Below are 20,241 nucleotides of genomic sequence, written 5' to 3' on the forward strand. Positions count from 1 at the left end.
TTTTAAATCTCTATTTAAAATAAATTTTTGAAATGTGTATAATTTTAATTTTTCTTTCAAACCACCTGATCAAATGGTTTATCACCAATGTGAAACATAATGTAATTGAGAGTTTTCATTTTAATTGGTACATCAGCTGGAATGATAATTTCCGATTTATCAACGTCCCAACTTTTTAAAGCATCCAAAATGAAATTTGAAGCACGAATCAAATATTCGTGTGCGATCTGAAGAATTAAAATTTAATAAAAAAAAAAAAAAAATTTAAGTTAAGTACGTGTGTGAGAAAAAAAGAAATGAACCTTTAGGGAATGTCGTCCTTCGCTTTTAAATAATAATTCATCGGTTAAAACTTCTATATAAGATGACATATCCTCAATCTCAATATTTTCCATTTGTTTCCTTGAATCTATACTGTAAAAATTAAAAAAAATCAGAACAAAATTTAAAAAAAAATTCTACAACAATCTTTGTGTCAAAAATTCGAAAATTGTTAATAAATACTGAAAATTGAAATGATTTTTTTTTTATTTAAAATATATAAAAAATTACCTTTTTTTAACGATTCTTAAAAAATCGTCAATTTGAACAGTGTGTTTATTGTCCTCGTCAATACTGCAAAGTGCCTCAGCCAAGGCAAGTGACGATGAAGATTTATCGTTTGGATCAAAGGATCCGGGCTCCTTTTTAAGATTCATTGGATTTCGTGGGATTTTTGATTTTATTGATGTTGATATTTGTAGTAAAGCTGTATATAGTGCGGCGCACATTATTTGCAGTAATACTGAACCACCTATTGGTCGACAATGAGCTGGGATATTTTCATTCATTGCAATGGCCGTTCGCAATATTCCAATGGGTATGGAAATGTGCAATTCCATCAAACATGCCAATGCTAATGACATTGCTTGATAAATGCTCGCTCCTGTCTGAAATTGTAAATGAATCCAAATAAATATCATTCCATTTTTTCCACATATTATTTCGATATATATATATAGCATACTATCGAAATCGATGATAGTCATAAATTTAAAACGAAAACGAATACACGAAATGCATTATCAAATCATTTATTTTCCTATATTTTGACGGAATTTCAAGATATTTTCTTCGAAAAATAAATATTCGTTTTCCCATTCATCAAATTAAATGGATTTATTTTAACTTCAGAGAAAATTTACAATTTTTAGTTAGTGTGATAATTCAATTTAAAAAGAAAAAAAAAACTTTAAGCAATCTAGATTTAATTAGAATAGTAATAAAAATAAATTAATTAATAAAAATATAATTAAAATACAAAGATAATTCCTTTAAGAAATAATTCGTTTCAACACTAATAAAAAAAAATGGTTTTCAAGTTAAGAAAATATTGACTTCCATAAGAACAAGTGAATGAGTCTTTACAAAATAAATTTGAAAAAGAAATACTTAAAAAAAATTTAATTTAAAAGAATTTTTTTTTCCAAAGTCAAGACAATATTCTCCCGAGTATATATTAGATTAAAAATTCAATATCGTCAGTTATCAGAAAAATATGAAAATATTGTTGAAAACAATTTATAGTCAATTTAATTGAAAATTAAATTAAAATTTTGTAATATTTTTAAAGATTGAAAAAAATTGAGATAAAATATAAATATTTGAAATTTGAAACAAAAATTTAAAACATACTTTAACGGCGTCAAGAAGCGTTTCTACGATAGGCGTCATCATTGAATGCAAAGGAAACAAGAGAGCATTCAACCAAGGTGGTCGTGATTGATTCCACATCTAAAAAAAAAACAACAATTCAATTATTATTATTAATCAATAAAAATATCAATATTATTTTTTATTGTCTTGTCTTTTCAATTATTTGATTTAAATTATCAATAAATTAAAATAAAAAAAAAATTTTTACTTGTTGTCTGTCAAGATAATTGGACCATGATGGATCAAGTTTCAATGCAGGAACAATAACTTTCAATGGATCATTGACAGTATTGATTAAAATAAAAATAAGACTAAATAGAGCGGAATTTGCTGTTATATTTAATATTAAACGACATGAATTTCCGGCACATAAAAAACCACCACAAGTATTATCCAATTTTTTTCCCTCTTTTGATTTTGATAATTGTATATCTTCACATTTACCAATACATTGTCTCACCAATGATCGAAGTAAAAGTTTTGATACTACGTAGTCATTCATCAAAAATACCTGTCAATAATAAAATAAAATTATTATACAAATTATTATATTAATTTTCTTTTTGAAATTAAACTTTTACTTTTCTTTATTTAAATAATTTTCATTTCTATTTTCTAATGGATTGGTAAATTTAAATTAAATTCATTTTAAGAAATGCAACTTTGAAAACAAATTTCCTTTGATGTAATACATTCTCTTGCACTCTTCATATCTCCTTTGTATACCTACACTTTTCTCGAATTCCTTTGAATGGGTTGCATTCTTCTTATTTACAAAAAAAAAAAAAGTGTTTTGATTCTTCTTTATTCCCTTTTGAAATAGCTGAAAATCTTATCATTTCAATAAAAGATACGACTCTCTTATTTTATTTTTGTTGAAATACGAATGATATTTATTACGTAAAAAAAATTGAAAATAGAAAAAAGAATATTATATAATTTTGTAGTTATTTTTTAATTGTAATTAAAGAAAAAAAATTGATTAATAATTTATTATATAATTTGAGAAAATCGATAAAAATGTTTATTTTTAATTAATTATTGAATAATATAATAAAAAAAAAAAAAATTTTAACGTACTTTAACTGTTTGCGGCCAATTTGGCTGTGGCTGTGATTTTAATACATTAATTTCCAAAATAATTGCTTGACTTTTGGAAAAATTTTTTTCATAACTGCCTTGTGTTGATCCGAGTAAGTCAGAAGCGGACATAATCAGCCAAGGTGATGGTCCACTACGTGGTTGTGAAATTATCAAATTCTCCAGTCCATTTCGAAAAACCTAAAAAAAAATAATTCTATTTAAAAATTTTTTTTTTAAAACATTATTTCTATTAACATAAATAAAAAAAACAATTTTCTTTTCAATTGATCTCACTTAATAAATGTAGTTAATATTTTGCTTTATGTATTTATAATATTAGTCAATAATTTCAATTATTATTGACAATTAAAATCGTCACACTTGACCGAAATACAAATATATATTAATTTATGCACTTTAATAAAGAGAAATTAATTAATAAAATATATAATAAATTGTTTTATATATATATATATATATATTCGACAAGAGAATATTATAATGAAGTGGAAACAATAATTTCTTCAATGATAATAAATAAATTAATTATTTCTAAAAGTATGCAACGCCATTTCATCCTCGAGGCACAAATATATTAATTTTATATAAAATTTTGATATTAGCTAAAAACTAAAAATATAAATCCAATTCACTAACTATATAGATTAAAATTTTATCAAACACATGTATTTCAAACACCAAATAAGTTGATCCTTTAATTATTTATAAATCGTATAAAATGTTAAAGGATTACGTTTGTTATTTGTTGCGCAATTTTCTCTTGATTGACAATTATTTCACTTGGTGCAATTATCGTTGAAAATAAATCAATTAAATGTATATATTTTTTTTTTAATTCGTTTTTACCCTGATGCAAATTGAGGTGTTTTATGGAAAAAAAAATCTCTCTACGTCAATTGTATAAAGTGAAATATTTATAAATAAAATAAATTTAATTAATTTTCTATTTTTCATTTTAAAATAAATATATACCTGATAAAGTATTTTAAGTGGTGTTCCTCTTAATAAGAGACAAACTAAAAGTTCATAACATTTCGAATGAATATCCCTCATTAGAATTGATAATTTTATTTTCTGCGAACCAATCATTTCCTTTCCATCCAAACAAGCGCTTAATGTTAAATAAGCAGTGCAACAAAGCACATTGAAAGCATCTGCCCAAAATTGTTCCGATCTTGCTAAACTGGGACGACCCTTTTATAATACGTGATATTAATATTTTAGTAGGAAATTATTTAAAATAAACTACATCAAAAAAAAAAAGGACAAACAAAAATCGCTTAATATACAAAAAATATATTTTTCTATTTTGTAAAAAAAATTTTAATTTTTTAATAAAAATTATTTCTACTATCAAAATAAATTTTATTTAATACATTTTTTCTTTTTAATAATAATAAATAAAAAATATTGAATAAAATAGATTATTTTATTGAATGAACAACTGAAGCCAATAATATTTTCCAAACGTTAAAAATTACTAAGAAACCAGAAAAATGCTTCTCTTTTATTCATCGTTTGCTAAATTTAAATATAGATTTATCAATAAAAGTTCAAAAACGTGCAAAAAAAAAGTTTTTTTTTTCCTATTTATAAAAATTATTTAAAAACATCTCTTTTAAATTAGATGAGTGATTAATTTTTCATTATCAAATTTAAATAAATCGAACCTACGTGAACAAAGCGAGATGTAAGAATTGTTAGAGATTCATTTAACATTCCAGAAAATATTCTTTGTGCCATTTTTGGCGACACAGTGTTCCATAAATCCGCTTTAGTACCTGTAAATTATTATTTAAAAAAAAAAAAAATGAAAATCACAAAATTAAACAATTTTCAAAATTTTAATTTATAATATTTAAAAAATGAAATTTTATTTATTAAAAAAAAAAAAAAATTAACCTTGCATATAAAGCCACCACATTTGAATGACATAGGATGAACGTTCCTTTTCGAAAAATGATCTTTCACATTCCCAATTAAGTGAATCAGCTTCGTTCAAAACATAAAGAGATATTAAACGACAATGCAAATCGAGTAATCTTTCAGCAACTGCTTCTGACATTTCTTGAAAGGATTTGTAACATTTGTATAATTTTTCACTATTTAATAGAATAAAATTAATATAAAAAATTAAATTTTTGAATGAAATTTTTTATATTATAAAAGAGAATCAAAAACCTTGAATCAATTGAAACTTTTCCTTTTGCACGTTGATTATAACACCAAAGACAATTTCGAACTAAGGCAGCTGCTCCCAAAGTTGCTGTCAATACCGTCAAATCAGCATGATCTAACGATTCCTGTATGAGCGTATGCAAATGTTCTGAAAAAAAAAAATTAAATTTGAAAAATAAATGAAAATTTTTTTTTTAAATTATTATTTTAAATTTTGTTATTATTTTAAAATTTTATATATTATAAAAACCTATTAATTGCTCTGAAGTATCAATGACCAATAATATTAATTCCGATGGCTGTATGGTTTTAATAACAGCTTCTTCTTCTTCTTCTTCTTCTTCTTCTTCTTCATCATCATCATCACCATCAATAATTAAATCATTTTCTTGATGATTTGAACTTAGACCGGATGGGCCCTTGAAAGCAACACTAAATTCAGCCTCCCACCAAGTGACAATTTTTATAGCGGCAAAAGAAGCGTGCCTAGGGAAATCCAATTTTCCACCACTAACTCGAACACAAACTGTTTCACGAAGAACTGTTTGCATTTCCTGTAACAATAATAATAAATTTTAATCTTAATACTAATTATATAATAATAAAATGCTTGGTCTGTCCTTCTGTCCTAACTTGAAGTTGGCCTTTTCTGATTTCACTAGTTTTTTTGAATAGTAATCTTATGAGGTGTCAAATTTTGACAATTCTTTTTCTCATTTTTGCCAAAGTTGTATAATTGTGTTTCCAAATTTCGGAATAAGTTTCTTTAAAATTCCAAATTCGAAAATTCAATTCACGAAGCTGAAGTACACATACCAACGAAATTTTTTTTAAAGTTGTATATTGATTGAAAAATTGTATACAAATAGAAAAAATTTATGATGAGAAAAAAGATGCGCCAGGAAATTTCGTACAAGATAGTAATTAGAAAAAAATTTATTTTTAAAAATTAATTTTTAAGGTACCAGGGACCAACGATTATCTATTAAATATTAATTATAAAAATACAGGCCTCGAATCAACTTAAAGACACAAAAAGTCGTTTCAATCGATTTATATTCCAAAAAAAAGTGGATTTGTTTTTAATTTTAACAAAAATATTTTACAGATTTTTAAATAAAAAAATTTTTTTTTAATAATAATCTTTTTCGAAGGGTTGAAGTTGAAATTTTTAGAAATAATTAAATTTCAAAAGATATATAGTTAATTTTCAAACAATTATTAAATTTTACAGAACTAAAAATAATTTATCAAATAAATTTTGGAAAACATTTTTTAAATTTAATTGAATTTTCAAAGATTTAAAATTGAGATTTTTGAAATTAATTTGAAACTTTAAGTGTTTTGTAATTAAAATTTTAAATGATTTCACTAAAAATTTATTAGAAAATGCGGACAAAATACAATAATTTGAAATCATTTTTAATTGAAAAATGGTTTCAGATAGTTGAAATTTCAAAGAATATTATTAAAATAGTTAAAAATAATTGAATTTCCTCAGAGTTACAATTGAAATAATTAAATTTCAAAAAAATTTTCGATGGAAAATTTTAGAAGCTTTTAAAATCAAATTTTTGAAAATAATTGAATTTTGATTGAAATTTTGAATAATAATTCAATTTTTGTTGATTTTGAATTGAAAATATTGATAATAATTAATTTTGAATTCAAATTTTTGAGTATAATTGAATTTTAGATGATTTTGAATTGAAAATTCGAAAAATAATTAAAATTTATTTGATTTTAAATTGAAAATTTGGAAAATAATTGAATTTCAGTTCATTTTGAATTGAAAATTTTGAGAAATAATTAAATTTTAAATTGAAATTTTTTGATAATAATTTAATTTAAGTTCATTTTTGATTGAAAATTTGGATAATTAATTTTGAATAGAAATTTTAGAAAATAATTGAATTTCAATTAATATTAAATTGAAACTTTGGAAAATAATTGAATTTTACTTGATTTTGAATTGAAAATTTTGAAAATAATTGAATTTTAGTTGATTTTAAAATGCAAATTTTGGAAAATAATTGAATTTCAATTGAAATTTTTGAAAAATAATTGAATTTTAGTTGATTTTCAATTGAAATTTTGGAAAATAATTGAATTTTAGTTATTTGTGAATTGAAATTTTGGAAAATAATTGATTTTAAATCGAAAATTTTGAAAATAATTGAATTTTAGTTGATTTTAAAATGCAAATTTTGGAAAATAATTGAATTTCAATTGAAATTTTTGAAAAATAATTGAATTTTAGTTGATTTTCAATTGAAATTTTGGAAAATAATTGAATTTTAGTTATTTGTGAATTGAAATTTTGGAAAATAATTGATTTTAAATCGAAAATTTTGAAAATAATTGAATTTTAGTTGATTTTAAAATGCAAATTTTGGAAAATAATTGAATTTCAATTGAAATTTTTGAAAAATAATTGAATTTTAGTTGATTTTCAATTGAAATTTTGGAAAATAATTGAATTTTAGTTATTTGTGAATTGAAATTTTGGAAAATAATTGATTTTAAATCGAAAATTTTGAAAATAATTGAATTTTAGTTGATTTTAAATTGCAAATTTAACTGAATTTCAATTGAAACTTTGGAAAATAATTGAATTTTACTTGATTTTGGATTGAAAATTTTGAAAATAATTGAATTTTAATTTAAGTTTTAGAAAATAATTGAATTTTAGTTGATTTTGAATGAAAATTATGGAGAATAATTGATTTTGAATTGAAAATTTTGGGAAATAATTGAATTATACTTGAAATTTTTGACAATAATTTAATTTAAGTTCATTTTTGATTGAATATTTGGATAATAAAATTTTGAATAGAAATTTTAGAAAATAATTCAATTTTATTTCATTTTAAATTGAAAACTTGGTAAATAATTAAATTTTAAATTGAAAATTTTGGACAATTATTTGGATTTTTAATTGATTTTGAATTAAAATTTCGGGTAGTAATTGAATTTTAGTTTATTTTGAATTGAAATTTTTCAAAAAATAATTCAATTTTATTGTGATAATTTTTTTTTAAATTATAAACAATTGTTAAATTTCATAAAAATTTTAATTAAAAAATAATGTTGATATAATTAAATTTGTGATGTATTTCATTAAAATTATTAAAAATAATTAATTTAGTGAAGAATCATTTTAGTTCAAAATTTTTTAAATAATTGAATTGAAGATGATCTGAAGAAGATCTACATTTTATACTAAAAAAATGTATTTTATTTCCTTTTTTTTTAAATGTAAAAAAAAATGTCGCATTTTATTAAAATAAGTCGATAAAAGTCGTATTTTTGAAAAAAGTCGGAAAAAGTCGTATAATCCGAGGCCTGTATAATTTTCATTATTATCATTTAATATGTAATAATATTCTAATAAATTAAATTATTATTGATAATATTAATCTTTAATTTCTTTATAACAAACAATTAAATATTCAATTTGGCGCGCTTGCGCTCGTTTAATTTTGCTAGTTAATAATAAATAAAAGAAAAAAAAACAAAAAATTTACCTGATAATATTTCATATCCCTTTGTAGTAATATTCTCACTCGATCCACTAAATTTCCATCTTCCATAATCTCCATGTTTGTATTCTGTATTATCGAAAAAAAATATTTAAGACAAAACTCCATAAACAATCTTAATAGAAAAATAAGTCTAAGTACTATCTAATCATATTTATAATAAGTACCATATAATTAATAAAATATTAATCTTTATTGATAAAACGTAAAAATTACATAATTTTATTTTAATAAATAAAATGTTTATTTAAATATTTAAAAAATAAATCTAATCTTTTTAAAAAATTTTATTTTCTAAAGAGTTTGTATAGGTTTTTTTTTTTTTTTTTTTTTTTTTTTAATTGAAAATTATTTTTAACGAACAATTTTCTCTCTTTTCTCTAATTTAATCCAATAACCACCGCTGGCACCAAAACCAAGTGATTTTTTACTTATTTTCAAAGGTACATTTGTTTTCGAACAAATTCTAAAATTAAAATGCGATAACAAATGAAAAAATACTGTTTTCATTACAAGCATTGCAAATCTATTTCCAATACATTGTCTAGGACCAATGCCAAATGACAAAAATGTCGATTTTTGACTGTCATTAAAATTTTTCTTCAAAAAACGATTTGGATTAAATGTCTCTGGATCATTATAATAAATTGAATCATAATGATAACCAATTACTGGAATCCAAATCATCATACCAGGATGTATGACAATTGATTTTGCACCTGGAATCGCTGGTGGTAAATTAAATTTCTTAGTACAAATTCTATCTAATGCGGCAAAATTTGGATATTTTCTCATTGTTTCATTTATCACTGCATCCAAATAATCAAGACAATTTATCATATCATAAGTAGGATTACCATTCGTTTCATGAAATACAGAATCAATTTCATCTTGTAATTGATTTTGAATATTTAAATTAATTGCAAGTTCATGTGCCATAAATGACATTATTGTTGATGTTGTATCAAATCCACCAAAATAAACAACAAAAGCTTGTGCAGTTATTTCTTCATAAGTGAGTTCAATATTCTTATTTTTTCCCCTGGCATCCATTAAAATTTGCAATAAATCCAATCGTTTTATTCCTTTTTTATCTCTCATATTTATTGTACATTTAATTGTTTCATTAAAAAATTTATTAACTTCAGAACGAAAAAATTTAACACATAATAATTTCATAATATATGGAAATCCTCTCATTAAAATAATTTTTAAATATAAATTAGCAAAATTTGTTGCTTCCTTGCCGTATAAATAAAAATCATTATTTGGATTTTTCATTGTATTAACACATTGTCCAAATGCAAAAGAAGTTATTATATCATTGGTACATCGTGAAAAGGTCTCTTTCATTTCTCTCATTTTATTATTATCAATGTCATTTAATAAAAAATTGACAAAATTTGTTGCACCATTGACAATAAGTTTATAAAAAATTTTCATTTTACACGATGTAAATGCAAGGCTCATTAAATTTCGTATATTATGCCATTTTTCACCCTTTAAATTAAATAATAAATTACCAACAAGCTGATCATTTATTTCTGATCCAATTAATCCATGATCAGCGAAACTTGAGAAATTTTTTATTCCCACTGATTTAATTAATTCATAATCACGAAGAATAATTACTGGATTTGAAAAATCATAGAATCCAAAATATTTTGCATTTTTATTTGTGTCATACAATTTTTTCACCATTTCACCAATTCCCTTTTTTCTTGTAATCACAGGTAACATATTGCCAAAAATTGGCACACCCGGCTCATGTGGTATTCCATGTGTTTTAAAAAATTTTTGTCTCTCAATTATTTTTAAAATGTAAATCACTAATTTTACCATTATTATGGCAAAAAAAAAAATTAAAATAATATACAAAATCATTGTGTTTTTTATAAAAAATAATAAGTTCTTGATATAGCAACTACAATTTTCCACTGAGAGATTCGCTTTCATTTGCAATATTATTATTGTATAATTAATTATAAATTCTGCTAATATAGTGCAATTTTTCTTTTTTTTACCCAATAATTATAATGCAATAATAATATTAAACTCATTTAATTTTATGTCGAAAATTTAAATAATCATTTCCTTGAAAAATCTATAAAAACCTAAAAAAAAAAGTTATAAGAGTAATATTTTATTGACATGTAAAATTATAAATAAAGCATAATAATATTGTTTTGAGTATATAATAAATGAATGAAAAAGTATAATTATTAGGTAAATTATTTTATCGAAAAAAAAAATAGTTTGAATTTTAAAATATTTAACTCCTTGACTGTCGATGACGCATATTATGCCACAAGAAAAAAAGTTAATAAACACTTATTAAATATTTTTAAATTAAATAATCTGTTATCAGATTTTCGAATTTTAAATTTAATCATAAAAAAAAAATTTCTACGCAAATTAAATTTCATGCACTCGTCAATAATATTATGAGTATTTTTAATATTATATATATATTTTGTTTTTATTATCCTATTATATTACAAATTCATTTTATACAAATAGGTAAAATAAAATTTATACAAGTTCAGGCCTCGGATCAACTTAAAGGCACAAAAAAAATCGTTTTAGTCGATTTATATTCCAAAAAAAGTCGATTTTTTTATTTTAACAAAAATATTTTACAGATTTTTAAATAAATTTTTTTTTTAATAACAATACTTTTGTAAGGATTAAAGTTGAAATTTTCAGAAATAATTGAAATTCAAAAGATTTTGTTAATTTTCAGACAATAATTAAATTTTACAGAACGAAAAATAATTTATCAAATAATTTTAAATAACATTTTTTTAAATTTAATTGAATTTTCAAAGATTTACAATTGAGATTTTTGAAATTAATTGAACTACAAGTGATTTTTAATTAAAATTTTTTTGATGATTTCACTAACAAAATTTATTAGAAATTGCGGACAAAAATACAATAATTTAAAAAACATTTTTAATTGAAAAATGGTTTCAAATAGTTGAATTTTAAAAAGAATATTACAAAAATAATTAAAAAATAATTCAATTTCCTTAGAGTTAATAATTGAAATTATTAAATTTTCAAAAAAATTTTCGATGGAAAATTTTAGAAATAATTAAATTTTAGAAGCTTATAAAATCAAATTTTTGAAAATAATTGAATTTTAATTGAAATTTTGAATAATAATTCAATTTTTGTTGATTTTGAATTGAAAATTTTGATAATAATTAATTTTGAATTCAAATTTTTGAGTATAATTGAATTTTAGATGATTTTGAATTGAAAATTCGAAAAATAATGAAATTTTATTTGATTTTAAATTGAAAATTTGGAAAATAATTGAATTTTCTTTGATTTTGAATTGAAATTTTAGAAAAAATTTGAATTTCAATTGAAAATTTTGGTAATAATTAATTTTGAATTCAAATTTTTGAGTATAATTGAATTTTAGTTGATTTTGAATTGAAAATTTGGAAAATAATTGAATTTCAATTGAAATTTTTGATAATAATTCAATTATTGTTGATTTTGAATTGAAAATTTTGATAATAATTAATTTTGAATTCAAATTTTTGAATGTAATTGAATTTTAGTTGATTTTGAATTGAAAATACGAAAAATAATTAAATTTTATTTGATTTTAAATTGAAAATTTGGAAAATAATTGAATTTTCTTTGATTTTGAATTGAAATTTTAGAAAATAATTGAATTTCAATTGAAATTTTGGTTAATAATTTAATTTTAATTGATTTTTCATTGAAAATTTTGATAATAATTAATTTTGAATTGAAAATTTGGAAAATAATTGAATTTTCTTTGATTTTGAATTGAAATTTTGAAAAATAATTGAATTTCAATTAATATTAAATTGAAACTTTGGAAAATAATTGAATTTTACTTGATTTTGGATTGAAATTTTTGAAAAATAATTGAATTTTAGTTGATTTTCAATTGAAATTTTGGAAAATAATGGAATTTTAGTTAATTTTGAATTGAAATTTTGGAAAATAATTGAATTTTCTTTGATTTTGAATTGAAATTTTGAAAAATAATTGAATTTCAATTAATATTAAATTGAAACTTTGGAAAATAATTGAATTTTACTTGATTTTGGATTGAAATTTTTGAAAAATAATTGAATTTTAGTTGATTTTCAATTGAAATTTTGGAAAATAATTGAATTTTAGTTAATTTTGAATTGAAATTTTGGAAAATAATTGATTTTAAATCGAAAATTTTGAAAATAATTGAATTTTAGTTGATTTTAAATTGCAAATTTAATTGAATTTCAATTGAAATTTTAGAAAATAATTGAATTTTAGTTAATTTTCAATTGAAATTTTGGAAAATAATTGAATTTCAATTGAAATTTTGGATAATAATTTAATTTTAATTGATTTTAAATTGAGAAATTTTGTGTAATAATTAATTTTAATTGAGAAATATTTTGAAATAATTTAATTTATAATGAATTTCATTAAAATTATTAAAAATAATTAATTTAGTGAAGAATTTTAGTTAAAAATTTGTTAAATAATTAAAATAAAGAAGATTTGCATTTTATACTAAAAAAAATATATATTTTATTTAAAAATTTTTTTTAAAAATTAAAAAAAAAAGTCGAAATAGTCGCATTTTATTGATATAAGTCGAAAAAAGTCGTATTTTTGAAAAAAAAGTCGGAAATAGTCGAAAAAGTCGTATAATCCGAGGCCTGCAAGTTTTAATAAGAAATTTAAAACCTATTTTTTTTTAAATCAGATCAGTTTAGATAAAAAAAAAAAAAAAAAAAAAAATTCATTTATTCTCTTTTCCACTGTACAAACATTTATTAAATGTAATGGACTGTTTGACAATATTCGGAATTTCAGAATTTAAAAGTTCATGCAAAGAATTGCCATCATGTTTATAGATCCATTTGTTGTCGATAAAATCATAACGTTTTGGTCCAGATGTCGGTGATGATAGCCATATTTGTTTATTTGGAGTTTGTCGATTTAAAACATAAGTCCCATAAGAATCACCAAATTTTATTGTTAAAACTCCATCCTAAAATAATTTATTTTCTCTGTAAAAAAATATTTTTTACAAAAAAATATGAAACAAAGTAAACATTTTTTACCCCATAAGAAACATCTGCATCTTCTAAATGTCCCGCTTTCTCTACAATTTCATCGAAAAATTCTGTTAGCGATTCGAGAGTTTCATTAGAAATTTTTTCATATTCTGTGGCGCTGATTTCACTATATTAAAAAAAAACAAACAACAAAACATTAATTAATAATAAGAAATAAAAATAATTTTCATAATTAAATTAAATAACGTATTATTAAAATTAATTATTACTTAAATAATTAATTAGATAGCAAAATAAAATTAATCGGAAATAGAACATTCTCTTAAATTATTTTTTATAAATAATTGAGGGGAAAAATCGGGCAATTGATATATTTAACACAAAAATAAGGAAGTCATTGCCATCTATAAACGAAACTACAAATCATTATGTTGATAAAAAAACCTTTAGTTAGTAACAGTGGATAATTTTAAAGACTTAAATTTAACACTTATATATTTAATTACAATTCTTTAATTTAAATATATTTAAAAACAAATTTATTTATCAATTAAATAAAATATATCAGAGAATATTCTATAAATCCTAAATTTAAAATCTACGGTTAATTTTTATATTATAAAACAGAAATGTGCAGAAATATTTATCGAATTTTTGTGCACATATATAGCATATTAATGATATAAAAATAAATTCATTAATAAAAATTTTAATGATATAAAATTTTTTACTTACTGTAAAATTCGTTTAATTTTTTCTAAACACATTTCTTTCCAATAAGTTTTTCAAACACAAAAATTATTTTTAAAAACATTCCCTAAAGTCAACTTCTTCAAAAAGAACCAAAAAAAAATTTTTTTTTTTCGAAATATAATAAAACAAACATTACTTACTGTTCAGAAGAATTTGAAGATTGATTATTAGTCGAATAATTCGTTAATAATTTTAAACAAATCACTTTTTTATTATTATTATTATTTAAATATTTGAAACATTTATTAGAACACGGTGTGACATAACCTCGATAATAAAATTGTTTCAAAAAAACAGTGTTAAATTTTGACTTTCGTTTAACAAACGATGTTGTTACATTGAATAATAATTTATTGATATTAGTAAACTTTACTGTTGTGCCTATCATTACAAATACTATTATATATTTGCAATATATTAATGATATTGATCAAACAATTTTTATGTTAAAAAAAATTTAGCAGACGTCAAGTTCTATTGCGCAACTGGTACGGCACAACATGTGGTCAATGACCAATCAAATCACTTCCTTTTTTTTTAACCGGCATAATTTAAAATTCAAAATTTTCTCATTCAAAAAAAAAGAGAGCGCAAAAATAGTAAATGTACAAAAATAATAAAATATAAAAATTTTGTTTGATAGGAAAATATTATTATTAATTAATCAAAATTAATTTATAAATTAATTTATAAATTGTATTAATTTATATATAAAATAGTGAATTAAACTAAATCGAGAAATAATTTTAAAAAAAAATATTTATATTGCAAATTGAGTTTTAATTAAAATTATAATAAAAAGGGAAAAATTATATTTGTAAATCATGATTACGCTCCTGTCGCAATATACAGACAAGGAAAAATTATTATTCTCAGATGATGATCAGTTTTACTCTTCAATCGTTGAGAAGAGCATATATATATTTATGAATGAATATTTTTTTTTTTTTTTTTCTAAATATACTTTTTTTTTCACGCTCACGCTATTGATAAACGGTGATTGAATTGCTGTGAAATGTTGTTTTATACGCGAAATCACGTTGCAAACACGTTATTAATAATAATAATAATAATTACATTATTATTTATTCAATTATCAAATACTAATGGCATTGTTTTAAATGAAAATAAAAATATAGTGAGACAAAAATTTGAACCGCTGACACTTCACACTACTACAACTGGTAATAAAAAAAATTTTCATTTTTTTTATTTTTATTTTCGAAAAAAAAAAATTCGATTTCTCATTCTGAAAATCATATTAAAAAATAAAAATTTGATTTGTAATTATAATTATTGAGAAAAAAGTAAATATTTAAATTATAATTAGTATTAAGAAATAGTTTCTAATGTGAAATCGGAATTTCCTCTATTACGTCACAATGAAATAATAATTTTATTTATCAACAAAAAAAAATTAACTAGTTTCCTTAATTTTACAAAAATTTCCTTCAATTTTTTTTTAACTAAAATTTTCATGACTGTATTTTAATTAATTATATTATTTACGATTTAAATTTTTTGATTAATTTATTATTAAAAAAATGTAAATTTATTTTACATTTAAAATTTATGAAAATTATTTTTCAAAACTAGAAAAATAAATTTGAAAAATTAAATTAATTAAAAATTAAATTAAAATTAATTATTTTCTATTGGAATCAAGTGAAAAGACAAATTGAATGTAATGAAAGCATAACAACAGTAAATAATGAAAGAGTGCTTTGTAAAAATGAACTTCTCTTTGAGGAAAGATTTCATGGAGATTTGAATGAAACAATTTGGTCACGTGAAATAAGAATACCACTGGAACCGGTAAGATTATTTTTTTTTTAGTTCAAAAAAGAATATATATTTTTTTTTTTTCATGAAAATAATAAAAATTAATTTCAAAGGATTATGAATTTTGTGTTTATCGTAATGACGGTACTGTAAAAACTCACGATGGTATGTTAGAAATTACACCAAAAATATTGGAAGAATCCTATGGAGATAATGCTGTTTATATTGGAAAAATGATTCTTGCCGAGTAAGTATTTAAATTTTTTTTTTTTCAAAATAATTATTTTTGACTTTTAAAATATATATTTTTGGAAAATTATTTAAAATAAAAGAAGTATTCATTGAATTAAAATTATTAATTATTGAAAATAAAAAAAAAACCCAAGTATATAATTTTAATTACAATTTCGAAAAAAAAAATAATTTTCAGTTGCACGAGTAATGTAGTTGAAGAATGTCAACGTGAAGGAGCTGGATATCATATTTTGCAACCAGTTATTTCTGGTCGTTTAACAACAAAGGAATCTTTTAATTTTCGTTATGGAAAAATTGAAATAAATGCAAAATTCCCTCAGGGCGATTGGTTATTTCCCGGTAAAAAAGAATTATTTTCATATTGTATAATGCAAATGAAATAATATAAAAGTCTTGGAAATAATTTTTCAGATAATATTGAAAAATTTAATACAAAAAAAAAGATAATAAAAAAAAAATATTTTATTTTATTTATATTAAAATTGCAGAAATGTATCTAATTCCACGTTACGAAAGTAATGACGATAAATATTCATTTGCTAAAGTAATATTGGGCTTGGCACGTGGCAATGATATTTTATATAATGACGAGAGAGAATATGGAGGTAAATTTTTGGAATTTGGATTCAGATTTGGTGATTCTGAACATTTTCAATATAAAAATATCACTAAATTCAGACGCAGCGGTGCTTGGACAAAAGATTTTCACAAATACACGACAATTTGGTCTGATATTGGAATGACATTTTTAATTGATGGCACAAAAATTGGTTTTCTTAATCTTCAAGAGGAATTTGTCGATCCAACATCAAAAATACAACGATTCGCTCCTTTTGAACAAGAGGCAATTTTTTTTTTCTTTTTAATTCATAATTAAATAAAATTTTCACATATCTGAAATTAAATAAATATATAATTAATTAGATATTTTTTTCGTATTTCATGAAAAATTCTTCTTTTTATAATATAGTTTTATTTAACAATTGGAGTTGGAGTGGGTGGACTTCGTGTATTTGAAGATGATTTATTGAGCGATCAATATGTAAAACCATGGAAAAATTTGGGAGCAAAGGTATATATATTTATAGAAGGAAAAAAATTTTTTTTTTATGTATTATTAATTTAAATTTCTCTTTTTAACAGGCAATGTTAAATTTTTGGAAAGCTAAAAATCGATGGCTACCAAGTTGGAAGAGACAAAGTGGATCTGAAATGGGTTTAAAAATAAAATCCATTCGAATTTGGTCCGTTTGAGAATTTTTTTTTTAATTTAATTAAATTTGTTCTATTAGGAAAATTTTATTTATTGTTATTCTAATGTAAATTTTCGATGTTTAGAAAAATTAGCTAAAAAAAATAATATCTTTATATTTAATAAGAATGTGGTTGTAATATTTTTTTTTTTTTTTCTGAAAGCTGCGAATATATGAGGCAAACGACCAACCGAGGCCGGAGGTTGTTGCATTCGATAATAAAGAAACGTTCATATGATAAATTTTTAATTTTTTTTCAAATTAGGAAAAATTTTACATAATCATATTTTTTTTATTATAAATTAACAGGAATTCATTCATATTCTCATATGAATTTAACTTTGATTTATTTCAAATGAAGAGAAAAATTTGTTTTATGATTATTGAATGTCATTAATTTTTTTTTCTTTCCGGAAAATATATGAATTTTTTTTTTTCAGTGACTAACTCTTGTGTGTGAAAACTATTTAAAATTGATAATTTAGTATCGAACAAAGCCAACATGAAGTTGTTTCTTTTTTTCTTTGGTTCATCAACTCGCGTTCAAGGGTAACTCGTCAAATTCTTTTGTAATAAATTAAAAGAAATTCGCGAAAAAAAATTATATATTTTGTTCGTAATTAAAAAAAAAATTATTATTAATAAATTGTAAAATTTGCCATCTCTATTATCATATTTGACAAAATTTTGAAATTTGAAAATGACGTATCGACTTTTAGCAGGTGTTTCTTCATTTTGCAAGGTCAATATCAGGTAGAAGGAATTTCTTTTATTTTACCACAGTTTTATTCGAGGTGAACCGGTTTTTCAGGAAGCCCGTATTTGTTGTTATATGAGCTATTGTTTTTTATATTTTATTCCTCGACATATAAAACAATACTTCCATATATTGCACCAATTACACAGAGATCAGACGTTGTATATACTTATCTACAAATCTAACTAATTTAGAAAATTAGTTCTTTCCATAGAATACAAAATGTTTTCTTTTTTTTTAATCCTTTATTAAGAATTAATTATAATTCATTATCCAAAAAAAAAATTCCATTCTGATAATTAATTTTCGAATTTAATAGAAAAATTATTAAATATTTAAATTATTAAAAATTCTTTCAGATACAAAAAAAAATTCAAGAATCTGCCTATAAATCAAAGAATAATTGCGCTAACATGTAATAATGATGTCGACTTTAAATAATTAAATGCAAATTTTTCACACTAAAAAAAAAATAAAAATAAAAATAAAAGTGTGTAATAACTTTTGTTATCTGATTATTATTTGCATATCTTGGATTCCAATTGTGAATCAATTATAGAAATATTTCTTGAATATGGGAATTTTTATATTTTATATGGGAAGAAATGAAAAAAGAAGAAGAAAAAGGTGCTGATGATGATGATGGCGAAGAAGAAGAAAAAAGACTTACCTTTGAAGAATTGCATTTTGAATCTTGGGAGAAGAGTATATAGCCAAAGGCAATGGCTTATACACCGTTCCTTTCTTCCTCGATCAATTATCAATTTTACACTGTCTGCAGTCGTCCCATTGCTCTCTCACCGTTCTCCGGTTTCCACAATTATTCCAACAAGGATCGCGAACAGATCTCCTCGATACAGGACGCTCTCATTTTTTTTTTTTCACTTCTGCAATTGAAAAAAAAAAAAAAAAATTTTTATTATACAAAAAAAATTTTTTTTTTCTCCATTCCCTACAATGACAAGGATACGAAATTTATTATTAGTTACAATTATTATAGTTTTGTGTGATATTACAATTTCAAAACGTCAATTCCGTTCAAAACGTTCTGGTAAGTTTTTTTTTTTAAATCATTCAAAAAAATTTCTTTAATAACGTACGATTATTAATTAGTTTTACTCAAAAAAAATTTTCTATTTGTTCCAAAAAAAACTAATTTATTTTAATTAAAAAAATTTTTTTTTTTTTAGGAAGGGATTACGTTCTTCACAGTTGTACAGCAACCGCTAATTTAGTGAGAAAAAATAGAAATCACGCGCTAACCGGTGATATTTTACGAAATTCATCATCAATTATGGAATTACCATTTTCACTGCCAAAACGTAATAATCCTATTAAATTGGAAACAATTCATACGAGGGATAATAGAGGAAAAATAAAATCACCTTCTACTGATAAACGTCTCTATGGTCGAAGAATAATTCATGACAATAATAATAATAATTATCATCGAAATGGTCTCGCGCAATTAAATATCAAAGATACTCCATTGAAAACAATTCGCATAAAGTCACATCAAAAAAATCGTTCACCAATTTTTATGATAAAAGATCCACTACCAGAATTATTGGAACATCATAATCCAGTGAGAAAAGTTAAAACTGCCTCTTCGATTGTTGTTGTTCGTTCATTACACTGAAATATGTACATAAAAAAAAAGAAACATCGATAAATTAAATTTATTTCCTTAACAAAATTTTTGTTACTTTTATAATATTATATAAAACCATTCCTTTATTTTTCTTTTAAATACTAAAAACATAAATTAAAAATTGAATTTAAAAATATAAAAACTAAAAAAAAATTATAAAACTAATTTTTTGGAATTATACAAAAGAAGAATAGAAAATCTATGTAATTAA

The 20,241-nt window shown here is 21.6% G+C and overlaps 3 protein-coding genes across 8 annotated transcripts in view; 2 read left to right on the plus strand and 1 right to left on the minus strand.

Moving 5' to 3' along the window:
• Positions 1–19,145, minus strand: part of LOC127287087 (uncharacterized) — a 33,749-nt gene extending 14,604 nt beyond the window's left edge. For 2 of the 6 annotated variants that reach the window (XM_051313821.1, XM_051313822.1), the window contains exons 1-13: positions 8,883–10,497; positions 8,505–8,588; positions 5,228–5,531; positions 4,981–5,125; positions 4,702–4,901; positions 4,474–4,580; positions 3,772–3,993; positions 2,776–2,976; positions 1,904–2,206; positions 1,675–1,773; positions 553–929; positions 303–414; positions 66–227 (exon numbers count right to left, since the gene is read on the minus strand). In XM_051313821.1, the coding sequence (XP_051169778.1) occupies positions 66–227; positions 303–414; positions 553–929; positions 1,675–1,773; positions 1,904–2,206; positions 2,776–2,976; positions 3,772–3,993; positions 4,474–4,580; positions 4,702–4,901; positions 4,981–5,125; positions 5,228–5,531; positions 8,505–8,588; positions 8,883–10,475 (3,909 nt within the window). In that variant the 5' untranslated portion in view covers positions 10,476–10,497. Of the gene's footprint in view, positions 1–65; positions 228–302; positions 415–552; positions 930–1,674; positions 1,774–1,903; positions 2,207–2,775; positions 2,977–3,771; positions 3,994–4,473; positions 4,581–4,701; positions 4,902–4,980; positions 5,126–5,227; positions 5,532–8,504; positions 8,589–8,882; positions 10,508–14,472; positions 14,614–19,049 lie in introns of those variants that run through there. The other 4 variants (XM_051313825.1, XM_051313826.1, XM_051313824.1 and 1 more) reach the window with 4 other exon arrangements.
• Positions 15,233–17,864, plus strand: LOC127287089 (beta-1,3-glucan-binding protein-like). The gene is made up of 7 exons (XM_051313828.1): positions 15,233–15,516; positions 15,999–16,147; positions 16,228–16,361; positions 16,545–16,708; positions 16,858–17,213; positions 17,340–17,441; positions 17,513–17,864. Exons 1-7 carry the CDS (start codon positions 15,348–15,350, stop codon positions 17,621–17,623), a joined length of 1,185 nt encoding a protein of 394 aa, XP_051169785.1. The 5' UTR covers positions 15,233–15,347; the 3' UTR covers positions 17,624–17,864.
• Positions 19,146–19,149: 4 nt separating the features above from the next.
• On the plus strand, positions 19,150–20,075 carry LOC127287090 (uncharacterized). Its single transcript, XM_051313829.1, has 2 exons — positions 19,150–19,430; positions 19,570–20,075. Exons 1-2 carry the CDS (start codon positions 19,337–19,339, stop codon positions 20,016–20,018), a joined length of 543 nt encoding a protein of 180 aa, XP_051169786.1. The 5' UTR covers positions 19,150–19,336; the 3' UTR covers positions 20,019–20,075.
• The last annotated feature ends 166 nt before the right edge of the window (positions 20,076–20,241 follow it).

Source organism: Leptopilina boulardi, unplaced genomic scaffold (genome assembly GCF_019393585.1).
Source record: "Leptopilina boulardi isolate dan_hultmark-lab unplaced genomic scaffold, ZJU_Lbou_2.1 LbouV2_368, whole genome shotgun sequence".
NCBI lineage: Eukaryota > Metazoa > Arthropoda > Insecta > Hymenoptera > Figitidae > Leptopilina > Leptopilina boulardi.